Source organism: Natrix helvetica, assembly GCF_964273705.1.
Source record: "Natrix helvetica genome assembly, chromosome: 5".
Lineage (NCBI taxonomy): Eukaryota > Metazoa > Chordata > Lepidosauria > Squamata > Natricidae > Natrix > Natrix helvetica.
The window spans coordinates 35,111,624-35,133,365 of record NC_138551.1 but is presented as its reverse complement, the minus strand read 5'-3'; the positions used below and the strand labels follow the sequence as shown (position 1 = coordinate 35,133,365).

The following is a 21,742-nucleotide window of genomic DNA, read 5'->3' as shown; positions in this document are numbered from 1 at the left end:
CATCTATGAACCTCTCAGGGAGGGAAAACCTTGAATAGGTCCTATTTAAATATGATCTGAACAGGCAGATTCTATTTTGGCCTCCTCATGCAAATGGTAAATAGTGCATCAAATGAAGTTCTCCCTATTTGTTTGAGCCCCAAAGCCATGAACTAATTCTTTTAGAGGAAATACGATCCATCAAGAGTAACAACCAGGACTCTTGTGTATCATTATTTGTTTTGTCTTCCTTTTATCTTGAACCTGAATTCTTAGCAGTGCTTGGTTATTTCTGAGTTTTGTCTCTATGTTCTAGATGTCTCTTTAGTCACTTGATTTCCTTTAACTACTCAAAAAAAAAAAAACAGGTAGCAACTTGAGTTCAGTTACAAATTACGGACTATTGCATCAAAATCTGCATTAAATAATTGAACCTAAACATATAGATAGAGATGAACTGTTTGGAGGTTGTTTTCTTCAGCTGTAAAGCCACAAAAGAAAAAAAAGTATTTTCAGGAGCATCTGAAATTCATCCTAGAATATTTTTATAGGGCATATATCTTAGCATATCACACAGTTTATTATGCCAGCTATTGTTGCTAATGAACAACATTCTTCTCTTCACTGTTGAACTTCTTTCTGTTTCTTTTTCTCTCCATCTTTTTGTCTGTCCCTCTTTTTAAGACTGAGTATTATGATGGAATGCCTGGAGCAAAAGGAAATAAGGGCTTCGCAGGATATCCAGGACCCAAAGGTCAGCGTGGACCAATAGGTAAGAGACTGTCAGTTTTAGGAGGAACTAGCTATGCTGCTCAGAAAAAAGCATCTTGAATGGGAACTATGACATTACAAAGTAAGTGGAAGGGAAGAAGAAAAAAGAATATTCTTTAAATATTATTTCTCAGACTCAGGAATCCTCATGTAATTTTAGTCCAGGTTTTACAATGATTTTGTTCATATACATGGTGTGTTGGCATGTATATTTGTGTGTGCGTGTACATGTGCATGTGTGTATCGGAAAAGAGGCTAGCATGAAACCAGTTATCTCTGTGTATAAATAGACAGATTATTCAAGATATAGGTATGATATCAAAATGAATTTTGATGTAGCTATATTTAATAGCGTAAAAAAGTTGAATAAATAACACAGAATAATACTTTGTGATTAAAATGTTAGGGACTGAACTTTTTTATATAAAATCCCTGTTGATTTCTGTCAGTATCTTAGATATGTACCAGTTTACATTGCTATCATGGGATAATTGAAAAACAATATCAACATTTCATTGAAGTGAAATAATTATATTTTGCAGGACTACAAGGTCCCTTGGGTGACGTTGGAAGTCCAGGTATGTATGCTACCCAAGGATAAAATTATCTCAGTAAAATAACTGCTATGATTAAATAGCAATAGAAATTATTATTTTTTAAGTTGCAATTAAACCTTCATTGATAAGCATATTACAAAAACAGACATAAAGTGCATTTTAACCAATTACCATGGTTTTATAGGTATTTCAAGGCCTGGTCTAAGCGGTGTGCCAGGTTCTCCAGGCCTCAAAGGAAAGAAAGGAGAGAGAGGACAACCAGGAATCGATGCTATTGGACCACAAGGACATCCTGGATTTCCAGGCCCACCTGGCCCAGTAGGATCAGTAGGTCCTTTAGGACAACCAGGTATAGAAATATTATATTATTATATACTTTATTCATTAAACATGAAACTCAGCCAACTGAACATTCAAAAATGCATTACAAATACCAGTGACTGGTGCTAATGGTTGATACGGTTTGCTGCCAGCGTCCTAGGTATCAACCAAGTACCTACTTAAAATATAAGATGTTCCGAGTAGCACAGTTTTTTTTTTTTTGCAGTTCTGCTGGTGTTATTGAAGGAAGCTGCAATTTGTTGATGTATCTTATAAAATTCTTGGACATGGTGCCAAGTGCCCCGATGACAATGCGTATCACTGTTACATGCTTCATCCATAGCCATGTAGTTTCGATGGTCAGGTCACGAGATTTCATTATTTTTTCTAGTTCTTTTTCTTCGACTCTGGCATCTCCTGGAACAATGGTATCAATAAACTGTACATTTTGGCCCTCTACAACTACGATATCTGGCGTGTTGTGCTCCAAATGATGATCCGTTTGTATTCAAAAGTCCCACAAGATCTTCACCTTCTCATTTTCGATAACTTTTTCCACTTCATCATCGTCATCGTTGTTGTTGTTGTTGTTGTTGTAGTGCCAAGTAAAAGCTGCCAAAGAATTGGACACCTGGCTCTCTGGCTACTTCCTCCCTTGCAGAACCCAGGACATCCTTGGTTTAGCAAAAAGCTCTGGGAAATGCAATGAAACAATAGAAAGGATGATTGGGGCAGAAGAGCAGCAACATATAAGAGCCTACAACATATGGGTAGCATAGGTTACTTACTTCCGCCTGACTATATGGATAGATTATCGCCCTCCCCGACAATTGTTTAGGGTGAATTTCTCCCTTTGGGCACCAGTGGAGAGCAAAAGCTTCCCTTCAACTACTGTCAATTATTTAGGTTGATATCATCCTGCTAATCAGGTCACTCAAGCTTGCTCAGGTCTGGATCCTTATGGACAGGATTTAATGGAATTATTGGAGTAGTGTTTTGCAATGTTATATGGGACCAGGGATGGGTTCCAGCAGTCACTACTCACTCGTAGGTGCACCACATGTGTGCACGCGCTTCACATGAATACATATGCTTGATGTGCGCTGCATGTGCATGTGTGGTACAATAAAAATTGTTCTGCCCATGCACAGAAGCAAAAAACAAGATGGTGGCGCCTATGGTGCCGCCCAGAGAACCTGTTCGGGGGCAGGGCAGGCCTGGGTCTCTGCCAGTTCCAGCGACCCAAGCCACCAAACCACTACCAGTTTGGCCAAACCGGGCTGAACCGGTAGGAATCCACCACTGTTTGGGACTCATCTGGCCCTATCAGTTTGAAAGAAATTGATAGGGTATTTTGCTGGATAAACTATAAACCTTTATACTGTTTGACCTACGCACTACTTAGCTTTTTTTCTGAAGTGTATGGGGGTGTGGATCCAAGAGATAGCCAAAAGTTATTGAGGTAGAAGGTCATAAAAGCTGCCTTGAAATAGATGGTGGTACACCACCCCTGAAGAGATCTGCCTGAAGAGAACTGGCTGTTATAGATAATAATACCCAAAGTCCAATCTTTCTTTTCTTTGAAAGATGTGGAGAAAGTCTTGGGGATTCAAGTGTAGAGTGCCATGCAGGAAGCAAATTAATATTAGCTCTGTTCTAGTTCAATTAATCTTGAATACTTTTATTTTGTATATGTGTTTCTGTTTGCCAAGGAATTCTTTTTAAAAGTTTACTAGTAATTTTCAGGCTGGATTATTCCAGCATCAATTTTCCCATGCAAATTAGTTTTCAATTTAAATGCCTTTCCCAGGTTTGTCTATAAATGTTTGTCAGGCTTCAGCACTGAAAAAGAAAAAGGATTTTCTAAAATAAGAGCAGAATTTGTGTCAAAACAATATTCGTCTTACTATTTCAGGGGAAGCAGATATTCGGTAGTCTCAGAATAATGAAATGGACATGTCAAATATTTTCCCCCTTTTCAGACCTGCAGACATAAAGCTAAACCAGGGGTGTCCTGGGAGTTGAAGTCCACAAGTCTTAAAGTTTCCAAGTTTGGACACCCCTGAGCTAAACCAACAAAAATTACTTTGGAATGGTTTTCCTCTTCTATACTGTTAATGCTATTAAATGAATTCATCTTTAATCTCAGAAAGTAGTATCAATTGCCTGCCATTACTCTTATGAACAACGTAAAAAGTTATATTTTATCTATTTCATCACGAACAGGTACAATAACTTTTGAAAAAGGTCCACAAGGAATTCCTGGGAGCCCAGGATGTATAGGTCCTCCAGGCCCATTAGGAGATGATGGAGAAAAAGGTCAGTTTCTTTGTTGTGAATATATTTCTAAATTTTATTAGTTGGATAATCTAAGCACACACATGAATGGGATTAAATCAGTTTCTTTCTATCAACTCAAGCAGAGTTATGTCTAAATGACCAAATTACTTATAGTAGCTTAGTTTTTGGTATTATCATTTCATTTTATTTATTGACCAAGCCATATGTTGCAATCAGATTGTTGAAATTTAATTGGGAAGATATGGATTTGTGACTTCTTTTACTTTTCACCCTATCCATCTTCTGATCTCTTTAATGCCCATAAATCTTAAACTAGGGAGTATTTCTAGTCCTTAGCCATTAGGGAGGATGTAGGAACAATTGTACAGTTTCAGCACTCTAAAAAAGGAAGTCTAAAAATACATCTAGAATTCCCGCAATTCCTCTTTGCCTTTTGAAAAATGAGATAGATCACCTTAATTGATCCCTTATCCCTGCATGAAAATTCTATGTAATCATCAGTCCAAATGTCATAAGAAAGTATTCACCCATGATAAGGAAGTTATTGAATCCCATTCTCCACCTCCAGTCAGAACTTAAGGAAAGCAAAAATAAAAATTGTAGTTTCTTCTACAAAACGAATGGAGGACGGGGGAGAGGAAAGGAGAGTAGAGGAAAAGGCGTATGGTGCATTTTGCTGGCAGAGATTACATTGAATGGATTTATTTACACAAGACACTTATGCACAGTTTAAATGACTATATTTGACTGAATTAATCTCATTTAGTGGTAGTGTTAAGACCCAGGTTCAAATTTCTTCTCAGCTATGGAAGCTTAGTGAATGACTTAGGCCAATTACTATCTCTAAACCCAACTTAACTCATAAGTTTTTTTTTGTGGGGAAAAACTGGAAGGAGTGCTATGTATGTTACCTTCAGCTCTCAGGCTATAAATAAATAAAACTAGGATTCTGAGGACATATAACATACTAGACCCAAGTGTAAATACCTAATTTGTAATAATAAAATGTGTTGTGAAAACTGACAAGCAGTTCTGTGTGGTATGTAAGCATGGTCATCGTTTCTCAGAATAAGCTGTCTTGCAGGTTTGCTGTGAAGGACACAGAGTAAAGGTTCATTTGTGCTAGAATCACCACTTGAGAAACAGGTGACCAAATATCTGATAAAAAGGTGTCTGCAGGATCCAATCTGGGTTGGTCACTGGGACCAGAGGCTTTGTCTTCTGAGCTTTTGCTCTCATGCTAGAGAGACGTTCCCTGAAGATGGGATCCAGCACGACTCCAGAAGCTTGGAAGACAAAACGTCTCATCCCAGTGACCCACCCATATTGCATTATCCTGGGACACGTATTTTTGTCTTCATTCATTCGAAAAAGATGTCGCTTGTTGCAGTTTGGAGCAGTATAATTTTTTAATAAATTGTTTGCTGTTACAATTATTGTACAAAAGTATTTTGACACCTTCTCATAGAAAGTGCTGTATTGCTGAGCACAAAAAATTAATGCTCAATTGATTAAGTTTATGATATATTATTGTACTTCATCTTCATTGCAGATAAGTATATAGGTTTCTCTAAGGCGCTTATCCTTTTGATTCAGTGATGATTTACCCATCAAGTTTTTCACATGTGACAAAATGTAATTGTAGGTGAAGAATCAGGACCGTGTACCGAATGTACTTATATTATGGGACGACCTGGTCATGCCGGTGTTGCTGGAGCAGAGGGTCAGCAGGGTAGGAAAGGTAAAAAAAATGCAGGTGATATTTAAATATTACTAACGATTGAAATATATCAGTCTGCAGTTTTGGAAGTGGTAGACCTGAAAATAGAAATATGAAATATTTCGTTGCGTATCTATTCCATTGATTATAATTTAAAGTGTGTACTTTATTGTACTGTTGGATAAAGGGAATGACATAATCAATCAAACAAAAATGTAAGGTCAGAAAGCTTCAGGGCACTGGTAGGAATACAATGTAAAAAGGATGCCTTTAGCAGACTTATATGAAGCATCTGGTCACCACGGTGTAGAAAAGACATGGAGACTCTAGAAAGAATGCAGAGAAGAACAACAAAGATGATTAGGGGACTGGACACTAAAACATATGAAGAATGATTGCAGGAACTGGGTATGTCTAGTTTAATAGAAAGAAGAACTAGGGGAGACATGTTAGCAGTGTTCCAATATCTCAGGGGTTGCCACAAAGAAGAGGGAGTCAAACTATTCTCCAAGGCACCTGAGGGTAGAACAAGAAGCAATGGGTGGAAACTAATCAAGGAGAGAAGCAACTTAGAACTGAGGAGAAATTTCCTGACAGTTAGAACAATTAATCAGTGGAACAGCTTGTCTCCAGAAGTTGTAAATGCCCCAACACTGGAAGTCTTTAAGAAGATGTTGGATAGCCATTTTTCTGAAACGGTATAGGTTTCCTGCCTAGGCAGGTGGTTGGACTAGAAGACCTCCAAGGTCCCTTCCAACTCTGCTATTGTATTGTATTGTATTGTATTGTATTGTATTGTATTGTATTGTATTGTATTGTATTGTATTGTATTGTATTGTATTGTATCTGAACTAGGACTACCAATTCTGAGCTTCAAAAGTCTGGATTTTTACTAGATGGCTGGAAAGAGAGGCTGAAACTAAATATCTAATCTTTTACTGTTATTCAGGTGTCACATGGAATTTTGCAATCTGGTTTTGCTAATTCAATACAATACAATCTCCAGTCCCCTAATCATCTTTGTTGTTCTTCTCTGCACTCTTTCTAGAGTCTCCACATCTTTTCTACATCATGGCGACCAGAACTGAATGCAGTTCAGGGAATTCAGGGAACAACAGGACAGCCCTGAATGCAGTTGTGCCAAACCTTCAAATTGATACCACATTTCAAGCAGGAGGAGTGTCATGAGCTTTGACTAATCTACATTAAATAGTCTTGAAAAAAAACCAATCAAAATGCTTCCATGCATAATAAATTAATATGCTGCTAGAATATAATGCATTTAAAGAGCAAATATAGAATTTTCAAAGCAAACAATATTTTAAAGGATATCTTAATGCCAAGACCTTCTATTCTTAGAAGCGATGAAATATATTAATATTTTATGATCAACTTTAATTTTTCCCGCTCCTTGTCCAGTCTGTTATTATCTCCTTAAAATTTATAAACAGTGGTAGCATTTGTTCAGGTGCTTTATGGTGCTTTATTATTAAATCTAAATTATTTCTAAATCTTAGTGTTTTTATTATTCTAGGTATGGAAGGAATACTTGGTCCTAAGGGATCCCCAGGATCTCCTGGACATCCAGGGCCTCCTGGAGATCAAGTAAGTTTCTTATTGAACCTCTTTTATAATAGTTTGAATGTAATTACAATTTTAAGCAATGGGGGCTTTCTGAGCTAAATGGATCGATGTATTGATAGATAATGGATCTCTGCAGACACATATTAAACTGAAAATATCTACAAATTATTTTAAAGACCTATTAGCAATGCTCCCCAGAATTTTTTTGTAAACAGTAAAAACTGTTCCCCACCTGCCCACCAGCCAAATTACAGCTGGTTTCCTTTATTTCATTTATTCTAGCACTTGCAGTTGGAACGCTGAAATCTGTTAGATCTATAAAGCAGGATAAATCTAGCTCAACTTATTCCAAATAATTTAAATCTTCAAATATCAAAGAAATAAAATGTGGGCCTGCAAATTAACTAAGAGCCAGTCCAACTGATAAAAATATATTTAATATGGTCATAGTATTTTGTTCAATTATGTTTTTCAAGTGCTGTTCTGGACCAAATGCAATTTCAGAATAATTTTAAAGTTAACCTCAATGTAACATATTTCAGTCACCTAAGGATATATTAACCAAGCAAGCATATTTAAGGATACTGTCACCACTGACAGAAATAACTTGTTTACTGTACATTATCATTTTAGCAAAACTGTATCATATACCTTTTATTGATAAATCATGTTAATTGTATGTGGTCTAGGGATTTACAGGCCTTCCAGGAAGCCAAGGTCCTAAAGGATCAAAAGGAGATGCAAACTTAATGCATCCAGAAGGTCCCAAAGGAGATAACGGAGAACCAGGAATCAGAGGAAACACAGGAGAAAAAGGGTTGGATGGAATACCTGGGAAACCTGGACAAAAAGGCAAAAAAGGTTCTGCTGGAACACAGGTTGGTAACATGGCATTTTGGTTGGTTGTGCCATTTTCAATCTTGCCATTTGATCTATTCTTCGATTTAATGGATTGATGGATTATGTGCCACCAAGTCATGATAGACTTTTAGCAACCCCATATATTTTCTCCATGATGATCACTCTTTAACTTGGTGCATTACTTTGAACCTCTTGCAAAGGTCATTAATATTTTAGATACATACATTATCTGTGTGAATGTATTCTTTCCTTTAATCTTATTATGTGATTTGAAGAATATGAAATTTATAAACAATTACATACATTTTAATTATAATTTTTATATTATTAAAGAAAAATGTGTTCTAAACTTTCTCTTACTGACTTTTGATGTTCAAATACTCATTCCCTGATCATCTCATGATTATATTACTGTAATGTGTGCTACATGCGACTGTCCGTGAGGCCATCCAGAAGCTACAGCAGGGCCAGAGTATGTTAGCACAGATAGTGAGCACTGCATTATGCTGACATGACCCTACTGCTTTGCAAGCTCCACATATTACTAGTCTATTTCTGTGTAGAATTCAAGATGTTGGTTATCACTTTTAAAACTCTTCATGTCATGGGGGATTTCCAATTGTTTCTGCGCCTCCAGTACGGTCAGGCAAGATGGGTGCACTCCAGGTCTTATTGTTTGAATTGTGTCATCTTGCAGATCCAGTAAGCATGCCTTCTCTTTAGCATCGCCTGCTGTCTTAAATGACATCACCATAGAGATTCACATACCTTCCACATTTGTGATATTTTTTTTCAAGTTAGCCAGATCCCTTTTTGGCTTGTATTTCTATAAGTTGTCCTTTTTATTACAATTGCTGAGGAGTTGGGCAGCTTCTGCAAGTAGATAAATACATTTATAAAATAACATTATAATGTCAGTTACAGTATTTCTGTGCTGATAACAGCTGCACCCAAATGCACAGTTTTAGATAACTCATGCAATTGTGAAAGATTTTGATATATTCACTTCTTTTCAAGCTTACTGTGAATGCTATTTTAATTTCATATAACAATACACGACCTCATGGATGAACAACTTTTTGACTACATACAAGCCCACTAAAGTAGACCTTAGAATCCCTTTCTCAATTCGCTATTGAGCTGCCATTTTAACTATTGTATTTTGGGGAAGAGGGGTTTTAAAATGTGATGTGCTTCCCTGGTACTTTTAATGCCAAGATGATTTGCTGCTTTGGAATTACTTATGACTCAACTTATCTTCTCCTTGCCAATATTTTTAATGAGGCCCTTAGCAGGGTTCTCAAACAGAGAAGCATGTTTTGTAATATTTAAGTAAAGATACAATAAATATAATTGCAGATAATCATGCTGTCCTTATGGATAATCACTTGAGATCCTGAGTGAAACTTACAGAAGGAAGGACCAGTACTAGTGTGTCCATTGCTAAAGAGGTCAACATAAGCTTCTACTGTACTTAGGAAGTTAATCAGTGCATACTAAACAATGATTTATAAATTATTTGTAGGGGCCAGATGGTCCAAAAGGTGACAGAGGATTGCCAGGATGTGTTGGCAGCCCAGGTCTTCCTGGTAAGATAGGATTAACTGGACCACCAGGATATGGACCCCAAGGAAGGAATGGTTCAAAAGGCCATCAAGGAAATCCTGGATTGCCTGGGTTACCAGGTGTACCTGGTATGTAGTTTCTCATTTCATCCCTGTTGTTCTTACTGGAAAGTGTGAGTTTGCTTGTGATATAATTGTGTAGAGTACATTTAGAGCAGGGATCTCCAACCTTGGCAACTTTAAGACTTGTGGACTTCAACTCCCAGAATTCCTCAGCCAGCAAAGCTTAACATGGCCAGGATTGGAGACCCCTGATTTAGAGAATATCTGCCCTACCAGATCAGATAGGGGTAAGCATCATTCAGAACTGATGGAAAACACATCTATTCTGACTTGAGAATGACATTAATTAACAAGATTTTATTCCAGTGTACAAGCACAAGGGAACCAGGTTAGAATAAATGCTTGAATAAATTCAAGATATAATGCAAGTTGTATGCTTTGCTGTTCTTACTGAAATTGGAAAACGTTATCCATTTTGTTATGCACATTGAAGGTTCTAAAGGGGAGCCTGTTAGAGTAAAGACAATTCCTGGAACACCCGGGCTCCAAGGGCCAGAAGGTGCACCTGGACTACAAGGAAGAAGAGGTAAGAATTATTCAAATAGTGCCAAATTTCAGCATCTTACATTCAGCATTAAAATAAAAGGCTGTGAACTCCATCATCGAGCCAATTGCCTGGACTAGCATCGAATCATAGTTCTATCACTGGGAATGGTAATGATTTCCATTACATCTGAGGCAGAAAGATGTCTTAAATAATCAAAGAGGAATACATCATATGCTGTTAAATTGTCATAGAGAGGGAAAGAAGGAAATTCAAGAAGAACAGGCAAAGGGCTCCCATAATTGCCTTCCCAGTATCTATGAATCAAGGCAATTGCCTTGCTCTAATGATAGTAATCTCGGTAATTAAGCATATATGGTTAATTGGCCTATATGGTTTAGCCATTAGGTTTTTTTTTTTAAAAAAGCAAGATTTTTATGCCATTCCAGCCCATTGCATAGTTTTTGAGTCTGCATTTCCAAATTGGACAGCAGTATTCGGTGGCAAACTGCCAATTTTCAGTAGCAGTATTTTCACGATATCATTTAAACATCTCAGCTCTCATGTCACTGCATTATTTTACCATCCCTTGTAGATCACAGAGATGAGATTTTAAAGAAAGCATAGCCTCAGCTGCCAAAATATTGCCTGCCATGCTATATGAACAACAAGTAATTCAGTCTTCAGCCAAATCCCGAGACTGGAATATTTCTGAAGGAAAATCAGAGGACAGTCTATACTGAGCTTTTTTTTTAACCTAATACTATAAACAACTATTATATAATTAAGTGTGACTAAGATCTGAGAGCCCCCCCCCCCCCAGCTTATTCTGTGGTACAATTTTTCATATACATTTTTTTTTACTATCTTTTATTCAATGATATATTTGGGATGTAGTTTCCCTGTTATCAATGAATTGGGTGTCTTCACCACCCAGGAAAATCTAGCAGCATTTTAATTTTAACTATTGTAAGTTGTTTTAAAGCTATAGAATCCTTTTGGTGTCTGATAGTTATCATTTTGATAGGTAACATGGGATCCAGAGGACAAAGGGGCATCCCAGGTATTCCTGGAAAAGATGGGGATCCAGGCTTAGCAGAGAATGGATTTCCTGGTTATTCTGGTCAGAAAGGTAACATATTTTATGTAAAGCAAAAATGTAAGACAGAATTTTGTCTGTGTTATAATAATCTACATTAGGATACTACAGCTACATCCATTTCAGATGTAAGCAGATTGATAGCAGGTTGACATTAAAAGGTCCAATTCTCTCTGACTTGTTCCAAGTTATTTGCTATAAAAATGAAAACCCGTTTTCCTTGTCTTACATTACTTTTGAGATTCTGATATATTTATTTTCTCTGCTATGATAATAAAACTGACATTTGTTAAATTTGCAAGGAAGAGTTTGCATATTATTTTATAATGTATACTTAGCAAAATCTACATAGATTAATGTCTGCACTTGAATGCTTACTAAACCTGCTTTAGTAGGAATTATATAAAAATTTCAGAAAATGCATAAGTTATTTGTAAAACTTAGTAACTACCTGCCACTTAATAATATTTTTTATAGGGGATAAAGGAACTCAAGGGCCTAAAGGAATACCTGGTTGTGTAGGAAAAGCAGGGAAACCAGGCTTACCTGGGAGACCTGGAGTGCCAGGAGAAAAGGTTTGTTTGACAATATATTATTTTAGAAAGAGAGAGATAGGGAGAGATAAATGGGGAAGGGGGAAACAAATTATTCAGGTGCATTTTAAAATAGGCAGAGATAACAGAATAACAGAGTTGGAAGGGATTTTAGAGGTCTTTTAGTCCAAGCAGGGGGGCTTGTACCATTTCAGACAAATGGTTGTCCAATCTCTTCTTTAAGACCCAGTGATGGAGTACCCACAACTTCTGGAGGCAAGCTTTTCCACTGGTTAATGGTTTTCACTATCAGGAAATTCCTTCAAGGTTGGATATGTCTTTAATGAGTCTCCATCTGTTATTTCTTATCCTGCTCTCATCTCCTGTAACGGCCTGGGTGGGTGGGTGGGGCTCGTTTGTTGACTAGAACTGGTTTCCAGATGTCTGGTAGGTGGTAGGTATTGTCACGTTTATTCATGTTGTGGGGGTGTTTCTCTATTTCGATAGCTTCCCCCACAATATGAATAAATGTGATGATACCTCCTGCCTACCAGATCTGGACACCAGGCCTAGTCAACAAACGAGCCCCACCCACCACCGAGGCCGTTATAACACAAACAACAATGGATACACAGCCAGCACCAATCAACACCAATCTACCAATCATGATACAACCACACAACCAATCAATCCACTTACTGAAACAAAGCCAGCACTCCACACACACACACCAAGATTTATAGAAAGACGGCAGCTCCGACCATGCTTTACTCACACAAACACGAAGCCGAAAACACCAGCCTGAAGATGGCGAGTGAGACCTCGCTGAAACGTTGCCAAGACAATCTCAATTTTACATGGGAAAATACCCAAATACAACAAGACCAGCATACTACACCTGTGAAAATCTACAAACACACACACACACACACACACACATCCACAGTATATGTAATATTAAAAGTAACAATTTGTAATGAGGAAAGGTACTGTAGGTAAGTAAAATCCTTAACTCCAGTCCCATAGCTTTTTGTGACGGAAAAGGCTAAAGAGATATAAAGAAAACTAACAATAATGTCCTGATTCTTTTAATAGTTAGATATAACATTACATTTTCTTCTTCTCTGCTCCAGGGTGAACTAGGTCCAGTTATTCCTGGACAGCAAGGAAGTTTTGGCTTACCAGGAGATGAGGGAAAGTTGGGTGAAAAGGGTGAAAGAGGATCATCAGGTTTACCTGGACCTGCAGGTCAAAAAGGTTTTGAAGGGGCTGATGGACCAAAAGGTACATTCTCCAAAATTGGATAAAGGACCATATCTAGATATAAAATAATTACTTAATTTTTCTACCATAGAGCTGCTATTGTGGAAACAGTCACAAAATTATCTTGACATATTCAACAGTAGAATTCACTATTATAACATATGATGATATGATATGATAGAACAAGTGACATGCAAAAAATTAGTTTTGATTCAGTGGTGATAAGCTTCTGAGCTAATAGCCCATGGTATAAATTATCTGATATCCTGACATTTCATTAGCAAACTATGGCTGACATTTTCAGAGGCAAAGAAATCTGCCTGGCAACTCACAAAAACTGAGCAGGATCTCTTCAGTTTGTAATTAAATTAATCTCTAATTGAACAATGCCACGGTGAAAGCTGTTAGTTTTTATCATCCTGTATTCAGAAGTTTCAAGTTAAATCCATCTTACATGAGTAGTTATTTTATAAAGTATTTTGACACTGGAATATTTCTAGTTCTTTTTATTATCAAAGAGTAACAAATAGTAATTCACTATTCTGGAAACTGTGGCACACCAGAATGGTGAAAATATTCACGGAATGCAAATCGACTGCTTTGGGTTGAAGCAACTGATTTTAACTTTTAAAAGGGAAGTTTTTTCTAAAACATTTATATGCCCTGTTGTGGAATATATTCTAATAACAGTCACAAAATATCTTGAAATGCGTTTCTATGTATAAGACTTCTAGTTGCAGGGAGAACATAGATGAATGATTGCTAATTGATGATATCCTGGTTGTAGTTAAGTATCATCGGGTCCTCTTATAATATTGAACTACATAAGCCTCTGAGGCCAATGTTAACCTAGAAGGTTTTCTCAAGTATTTCTTCTCCTATTGCCTTGATCAATAAAGTCTTACATTCATTTTTACATTCCATCTCACTCTCTCACTCCCTCTCACTCCCTCCCTCCCTCTCCCTCCCTCCCTCTCCCTCCCTCTCTCCCCCATCTCTCTCTCCCCCCCCACACACACTGTTTGAGTTAGATTTGTGTTCTGAAATATAAGACAAAAAAAAATTAAGGTGGGAGGGTACAAATTTTAAATAAATTGAATATGATGAATATCTTCCAGGGGAGCTTGGAGATCCTGGAGCTCCAGGAGAAAAAGGTCTTCCAGGAAAAATGGGCCAATGTCTCATTGGTTTACCCGGAACACCAGGTCGATGTGGAGTAATGGGACCACGAGGTAATGATGTACAAATGTAGTGACACAATATATCAATAATGTATTAAAATTTAATAGTATGATATATAATAAACAGAGTCCTCCAATAGCCTAATACGATCTTAACATCAGTTGTGCAAGGTACATAACAATTATATTCAACTGTGGAGGGCGTTGCATCAGGGTAAGTCAAGTTAATTAAATATTTGGCATTTTATAGTGTTATGAATATAAAAATCTTAACTCACAATAAATTGGAAAAAAATCAAAAGAAAGAGAACATACTAGTCATTTCTTTCACTAGTACAAAAAGATAGATGCAACATAATTAATTTTAGTATATGCGTGCCAATTTTAACAAAATACAATAGTTTCCCTAAAGCATGGCCCAGCAAACAAATGGCAACATTATTGCTCACAGACATAATACAAGTGAGCACTAGTAGATCAACCATCTAGTGATTCTTTAAATCAGTTTTATTCAAGGTTCAAACCATAGACTTTCTCTGGCACTATTCGCTTTGTATACGTGCAATAAATATGCTGGAACATATTTATTCTAATACTTACAGAAAATGGCAACTCGCTGACAGGGAAATTTCATGTGATATATTATTGCTTTTTATACTTTTGATATTTCGAGTGATTAAAATAACTGTTTTAGTTTGGATCTGAATATCTTCTTCAAGAGACAACAATAATTAAGCATTATTTAAGGCTGAAGATTCATACTTTATTAATGTAATGTCAGTGATGTGCTAAATTATTCTGCCCCTGCTTTTTACTAACATTTTATAGAAACAATCCAAAGATAAAAATCAGTATTGGAATGATCTGCTTTTTCCACGTGAATTTGTCCAATGGACATGGGGTTGGTTGCTTTTTCTTGTCATGGCTGTAAGAAATTTTCTATTACAAAATATTTCAATAAACTTTTTAAATTTGTTGATGGGCTCTGTGTCCCCACAGAAAGGGGTGATCTCTACTTTTTTTTTTTTTTACAAAAATGCTGATGCAATCCTTCATTTGTGATAAAAGGGAGCCTGTTCTTTTCTGAAAATTTAAATGGGATAATGTATGCTATTTTAGGTAGCAGAGGAACAATGGGAGCCAAAGGAGATCCAGGTATTCCAGGATTAGATATCCCAGGATTTCCAGGACGATTTGGACTTCCTGGATTACAAGGCCCCAAGGGAATTAAAGGACTGCCTGGCATCAAAGGCCAGTGTGGTAAGCCAGGAATGCCAGGCACACCAGGTAAATGTTCCTTAAGCAAGATTAATCTTGATATAATTAATGTATTCATTGCCATTTTAATAAAGATCATGTTACACTATTAGCATACATGTAAGTGATGGGGTTCTTTTTAAAGTAAAAATTGGGTTTTCTTTCAAAGGTCATGCAAAGCCTTTGAGTGTCTGGACAATACCTTTTATATCTATGGATGTGTTTGGTTCATTTCTGGTAGGTTTCAGAGGAGAAAGAGGTTTGATGGGACATGTGGGTAGCCCTGGATTGCCTGGTGGTTCTGGAAATCCAGGAATCCCTGGAGGCAGAGGTAAGTTGTGCAATGTTTGCCTTATAACTAATAACTAATGAAATCTAGATATATTCAAGTATAGATTTTTTTTTAGTTAAAAAATGCTTCCAATATAATAAGGCCATCATGAATATTTCAAATTTCCTTTTTATTTCCTCTAATATAATTGTTTGAAAGTTAAATCAATAAATGGCACCTATGAAATCTCTTTAAACAAGCAAAAGGAACAAGACTGTTTTTGTCATTAAATATTTAGTAATGAAACCAATATGTTCTCAAAACAGAAACCTCTGATTGTGGGGTTTCCCCAGTTTTGGATGTAACAGAAAAGTTTCAACTGGATGAAACAGAAAAGTTTCAATTGGGAAATGAATGAATGGATGGATGAATGAAGTTTTAAAACAGATAGAATAACAATATACCACTATTGGGGTTTTCCGTCTATCACCCTGTACTCTGATTCTAGATATATTCAAGGATAGATTTTTGATCTGTCCAGGAGATTGAACTCAATGCTTAAACACCCAACTCTATATTCTCTGCTTCCTGAGTCTCTCAGTCTCATTTAGCATTTAAACCAGGTGGTAAAAAAAAATCATCCTATTTTATTATTTCTAGGTTTTCCGGGCTTTCCAGGACCAAAAGGAAGGAAAGGATCTTTTGGAGAAAAAGGTGAACCAGGAGATAAAGGTCCTCCTGGGCTATCAGAATCCAAAGAGATCTATGGAGATAAAGGAGAGAGAGGAACTAAAGGTATAAAGCTATACTATCACTATGCTACACATTCTGCAGGTTTTCATGATGAAATATACATTATGTGTTCACTGTATAGTGACTAGTTGTTGCTTCTTACAAAATAGAACTAGCATTGTCCAAAATGGTATTTAATCCATTATCTTTACTTACCAAGACTTGCAACTGCATTTCCCCCCTTCAGATCCATAAAGTAGATTGAGGAGAGTAGAGGAGTAGACTAGGAAAGGCTAAATGCCATCCTACCACTTTTGCACCAGACATTTCATCATTCTGGGTCCACTTTCCAGAGAAGAGGATATGCTTTGAGTCTATGTGGCAAAGATGGATTGTGTAGTTTCATTTTATTTTTTTATTCAAAAGATTGTATGGCTTCCATCTTAGAATACAACTCTGAGCAACATTTTCACATATTCTAAAGTTGATTACAAGTGAAGAAACTTGTAATTTAAGTTTTTGAATAGATATAGCTTGGTTCACGTATACTTATTTAACCACAGTTTATTGTGGAAGACAGTATTGTAAATAGTGTTTTATGAATGTCAGCAGCTAAGTTCATGCAACTTACTAGGACAAAATAAACTCATTTGTGGTATTATAATGTATGGATACTATCATTATTAAAATGCAAGTAGTTAAACAGTTTATACTACAAATTCACCAATTCATGTCAATCTTTTTTTGTGCCTATTATTCTGAAGCAAGAAGATAGTGGCTTTTGTTATTTAATTCTATCCATTGACACTGTAGGACCTCCTGGAAGAACAGGATTAAAGGGAGAAAAAGGTCAGCAGGGTGTGCAAGGATGTGTGGGTCCGGTTGGACCACCAGGTACTCTTCGGCCACCAGGTATGTAGGTTTCCTTTGATCTCAGATCTCAGTTAGGCACATATATGTTATTCAGTTAATTATGTTAAACTGAGAGCTAATTAACACTGTGTCTCTGTGACTTTATATGTGTTTGTGCAATGGCTTGGTATGATGTCATCAATGTCATACCAAATCATCAATGATTGCATATGTGCCTCTAATAAAAGGAACAATCTGCTTATGAATACATCTCTATGAATACATCTCATATTAAATTAATTCAAATGTGAATTCAAATGTCTGAATTATCAGACTACTCCCAATATCTAACTATTATTATATTCCAGAGGTAGCAATTGTTCTTGGAATAATAACTCAATGAAGACAAACTGGAAGGATGGAAGCAATAGAAGAAACAACAATTGAGGGCTACAGTTTTTTTTCTTACCAAAAATATTGTGAAACACACAGTAATGACTATGATAAAAACGGGTCAATCACATTTTAATCCTATACAATTAATTTCAACATTGATTATCTTTTTAGGAGCTAAAGGAGCTAAAGGACTTTCAGGAATTCCTGGAATCTCTGGATTGCCAGGAGTTCCAGGAGACAGAGGGGACATGGGAATGCCAGGTAATCTTGTTAAAGTATCTAAATTATCATTATAGTAATACTTTAAAACTTTAGTTTAGCAGGCTTTGGATACAAGATTGTCCATAGACTGTATGCTTTAGATATGTCAAACTCCCACTCCCATTTTATGCATATGTAAAATATAAAAAATATGTATAATGCATGCATATGTAATTCTACTCTTATTTTACAATTAAATAAAATGCATAACAAAGGTAAAATACTCATGCACAAAATCATATTTGGATTCAACAATTTGACTTAATTAACATTCTCCTCCTATTGGCCCATTGCTCTCATGTAGAGTAATGATTGGATGACTGATACTGTAAGAGCAAGAATTCTCTACATTAATAGTAATTTAAGTACAACTTCATTTTCACTAACAAGTTATAGAGATTTATAGACATGAATGTGAAGAAATTCAAGTACATAAATGTAAAATTAGTTGTGGGAAAGAAGAGGAAAGGAAACTCAACATAACCCCACCTGAATTTTGTCTGGAATAAGGGACGAGAGGGAAACCCTGATACGCTTTCAAGATTCTGGTGTTACCCTATAACAGTGATGGCTAACCTTTTTCCCAAAAGTGGGGGGAGAGAGGGGGGTCATGCATGGGCATGCCCACACACATAATTCTATGTGTGTGACACCCCCTGTGCATGCGCGCATGACACCCGCCTTCCCCCCACTTTTGGTGTGCGATGCATTTTTTGCCCTCCCCAGGCTCCAGAGATTTTCTAGGAACCTGGGGAGGGTGAAAATGGCCTCCCCCGCTCCTCCCCGGAAGCCCTCCGGAGGCAACCCGGAAGTCAATTCCCGAACTTCAGGTTTGCTTGTTGGATTGTTTTTCGTCCTCCAGACGCTTCAGGGAAGCCTCCGAAGGGCAAAAAACAGCCAAAAATGAAAGGCAAAGTCAGCTGCTCAGCACATACATGCATGCTGGAGCTGACAGGGCAATGCCTTGCATGCCCTAGCAAATGGCTCCTCATGTCACCTGTGGCACGCATGCCATAGGTTCGGCATCACGGCCCTATAACAATGACAACAAAGAGTGGCAGTAGCTTTACATGGGTCTTGACAGAAAAGAGAATTTATATCAAGAATTCGGAGTTCAGATCAGAACATGTATCTCATTTAATATTTGCATTAATAAACTTGATGATTTTGGATGGTTGCGATCTTCAATGAAGTTTCAAATAAGTCAAAGAAAAAAAACATTTCAATATTATGTCGTTTCAGGTCATAAAGGGGAGCAAGGTTCTTCAGGTGTGCCTGGATCACCAGGTATAGCAGGCCCACCTGGCTTTACTGGTATTCCAGGGGATAAAGGAGAACCTAAACCTGGTACTGGACCTCCAGGAAACCCAGGACCTAAGGTATAGAAAGTGGTGATACTTTCCTTGTATCAGGTGATGTTCCCTTGCTGGTCTTTTAGTTACTCTTTTATTTTGTTGCTACTTGCTAGGGTAATCCAGGTCTTCTTGGAGAGAGGGGAAGAAAAGGGGCAAGTGGTTCACAAGGCCACCCAGGTGTTATTGGAGTACCTGGACTACCTGGAAACAGAGGGGATACTGGTTTACCAGGAATTACAGGTAAAACAGAATGGTGGGAGCAATCTTTTGTTGGCCAAAACTTTAAAAGCTTGGTGGGTTGAGTTCACAGATCTGAGATGTTAGAATTGTAGATTATCTTTTTTCCCCTTTGCTATTTAATTAAAACATACTGTTTTGGAACTAATCCTATAGGTTTCATGTTTTTTCCTCAAAATGGCAGGTGGTTATACTAGTTTTTAAAATCTCAATTATGTTAGGCTCTGAGGAGTACAAAAAAAAGTTGGGGTAACACCAGTAGCCCATCTTTGATGTAGACATCAAGCAAAGCATTAAAACAAGATAACTTCTGAGAGTTTTAAAACTATACTCAAGCAGCATCTAGTATTCTTCTATAAAAAAATATCCGCTAATATATGGATTATGGACTACAGACAGAATGGATGCAAGTTTGTACTGTTCCTGCTTGCTCACACCTGAAGTTTGAAATGAATAATAGCATTCAATATGGAAATATCAGGAACCCTCCTATCTATGATCATTCTCTGCCTGGAAGGACTTAAATAATTGCTTTTTAAATTATATTATTTGATCCTAGCTTCTTGAATTCACAGACCATTCAGAGTAATGAGCTAGTCTAAGTAATAATTTCTTATATACTGTAGTTTCTTGCCAACTTGATCAGAGGGGGTAGAAAAAACATATAGAAGATCGCCTTTTTCCAATTCTTGACTTTCCAATAGTTATTGGCTGAGAAATCTGAAAGCTTATTGAGCTTTCAAGTCTGCTAAGTTAGAGATGACTGGCATAAGAGATACAGGGATTTTCACCCATCTGCAGAACATGAAGAAAGCATAGTGCTTCAAAAATCATGTTGTATTTTTCTTCCATGACATCAAAATATGCCAAGGAAATCACTTTCCTCAAAGAAGGACAGTTGGTGCCGATGATAGTCAGAGGCTGATGGGATGGAAGCGTGGAGTAAGAGCAAGTGCAGTGAAGGGAAGACGATCAGGGTGGGTGAATAATCTTTGTTTCATTTCTAACAAGCCTCTGCTGAAAAGGAGAAAAGGTGATGAGATGTTTCTCTTCACCACTTTTTCCTGTCTCTACCAAACCTCATCACTTGCTGGAGAAGGAAAAACCACTATGGAGATGGTAATTGAAGCTGTGATGGGAATAGTAACACTTTCTACAAGATCAGTCTTTGTATCTTATTCTAAAAATAAGACAAAAAGAAAAAGTTAGTTGCCACGGAGGTCCTGTTCTTTCTGACAAATAAAGCAGACAGGAATATGAATTTGTACCTTGTTTCCTGATGGAAACAACCACTTTCTTGCCAGATCACTTTGATTCTGCTTGTTTCATTGGAAAGCTAGAGGAGCCTACTAAGAGGAAGGCTCCATTGCGAGGATGGGTCCTCAAAAATTATTATCACACTGTCTCAGGATCAGGGCAAGGAGAGTGTTTGGATGAGGCCATAAAATAGGGCATTTAATTGTCTGTGCTACCTTAAACAATGTGGAGAACACATAAGTACCTATATTCAGTGAAGTAAAAAAAATGGATCCACTTTGTTTTCTCCTTTACAATACCCTTTAAATTTTTTGTCAATGTGTTATATTCTATTTATAGGACAACCAGGACCCTTGGGCAGTAAAGGTATTAAAGGTAGCAAAGGACTGCCAGGACACGAAGGTGTTAGAGGACCTCCAGGTTTGTAAATTCTTAGACCCTTTCTTTTCTGAACATTCCCCATTTTTCACTGTTGAAAAACACAACCATTTTTTAAAATCTAGTTTTATCTATCCAAACAGAGAGCATGAAAGTCTAAAAACCTATTTTATCTCTTCCAGGTTCTTTTATCTCTTATCTGAAAGGGAAATGTTTCTCGTGCATAATACAAGTTGAGAAGCAGAGGTGGCTTATGACCCATAATATTGCAAAATGCAATCCATCTGCGATATATCATGTTGCATACATGAACAGATACAGAGCTTTGCAACTTTTAGAAGCAGTGAAACCAAAGTAAATGAACATGTGGCATACTGCTTTTTAGCCGATAGATTTCCATACTG

At 37.0% G+C, this 21,742-nt stretch overlaps 1 protein-coding gene across 1 annotated transcript in view; it reads left to right on the top strand.

Annotated features, from left to right (window-relative positions):
• COL4A3 (collagen type IV alpha 3 chain) overlaps window positions 1-21,742 on the top strand; it is a 64,303-nt gene that overhangs the window by 28,248 nt on the left and 14,313 nt on the right. Inside the window, exons 19-39 of the mRNA XM_081956359.1 lie at window positions 664-751; window positions 1,293-1,328; window positions 1,492-1,656; window positions 3,855-3,947; window positions 5,575-5,670; window positions 7,184-7,254; window positions 7,923-8,111; window positions 9,620-9,788; window positions 10,216-10,308; window positions 11,294-11,398; window positions 11,843-11,940; window positions 13,032-13,182; window positions 14,280-14,393; window positions 15,462-15,629; window positions 15,841-15,930; window positions 16,531-16,665; window positions 17,416-17,514; window positions 18,022-18,111; window positions 19,354-19,490; window positions 19,580-19,706; window positions 21,300-21,380. Of these exons, the coding sequence (XP_081812485.1) occupies window positions 664-751; window positions 1,293-1,328; window positions 1,492-1,656; window positions 3,855-3,947; window positions 5,575-5,670; window positions 7,184-7,254; window positions 7,923-8,111; window positions 9,620-9,788; window positions 10,216-10,308; window positions 11,294-11,398; window positions 11,843-11,940; window positions 13,032-13,182; window positions 14,280-14,393; window positions 15,462-15,629; window positions 15,841-15,930; window positions 16,531-16,665; window positions 17,416-17,514; window positions 18,022-18,111; window positions 19,354-19,490; window positions 19,580-19,706; window positions 21,300-21,380 (2,395 nt within the window). The remainder of the gene's footprint in view (window positions 1-663; window positions 752-1,292; window positions 1,329-1,491; window positions 1,657-3,854; window positions 3,948-5,574; window positions 5,671-7,183; window positions 7,255-7,922; window positions 8,112-9,619; window positions 9,789-10,215; window positions 10,309-11,293; window positions 11,399-11,842; window positions 11,941-13,031; window positions 13,183-14,279; window positions 14,394-15,461; window positions 15,630-15,840; window positions 15,931-16,530; window positions 16,666-17,415; window positions 17,515-18,021; window positions 18,112-19,353; window positions 19,491-19,579; window positions 19,707-21,299; window positions 21,381-21,742) is intronic.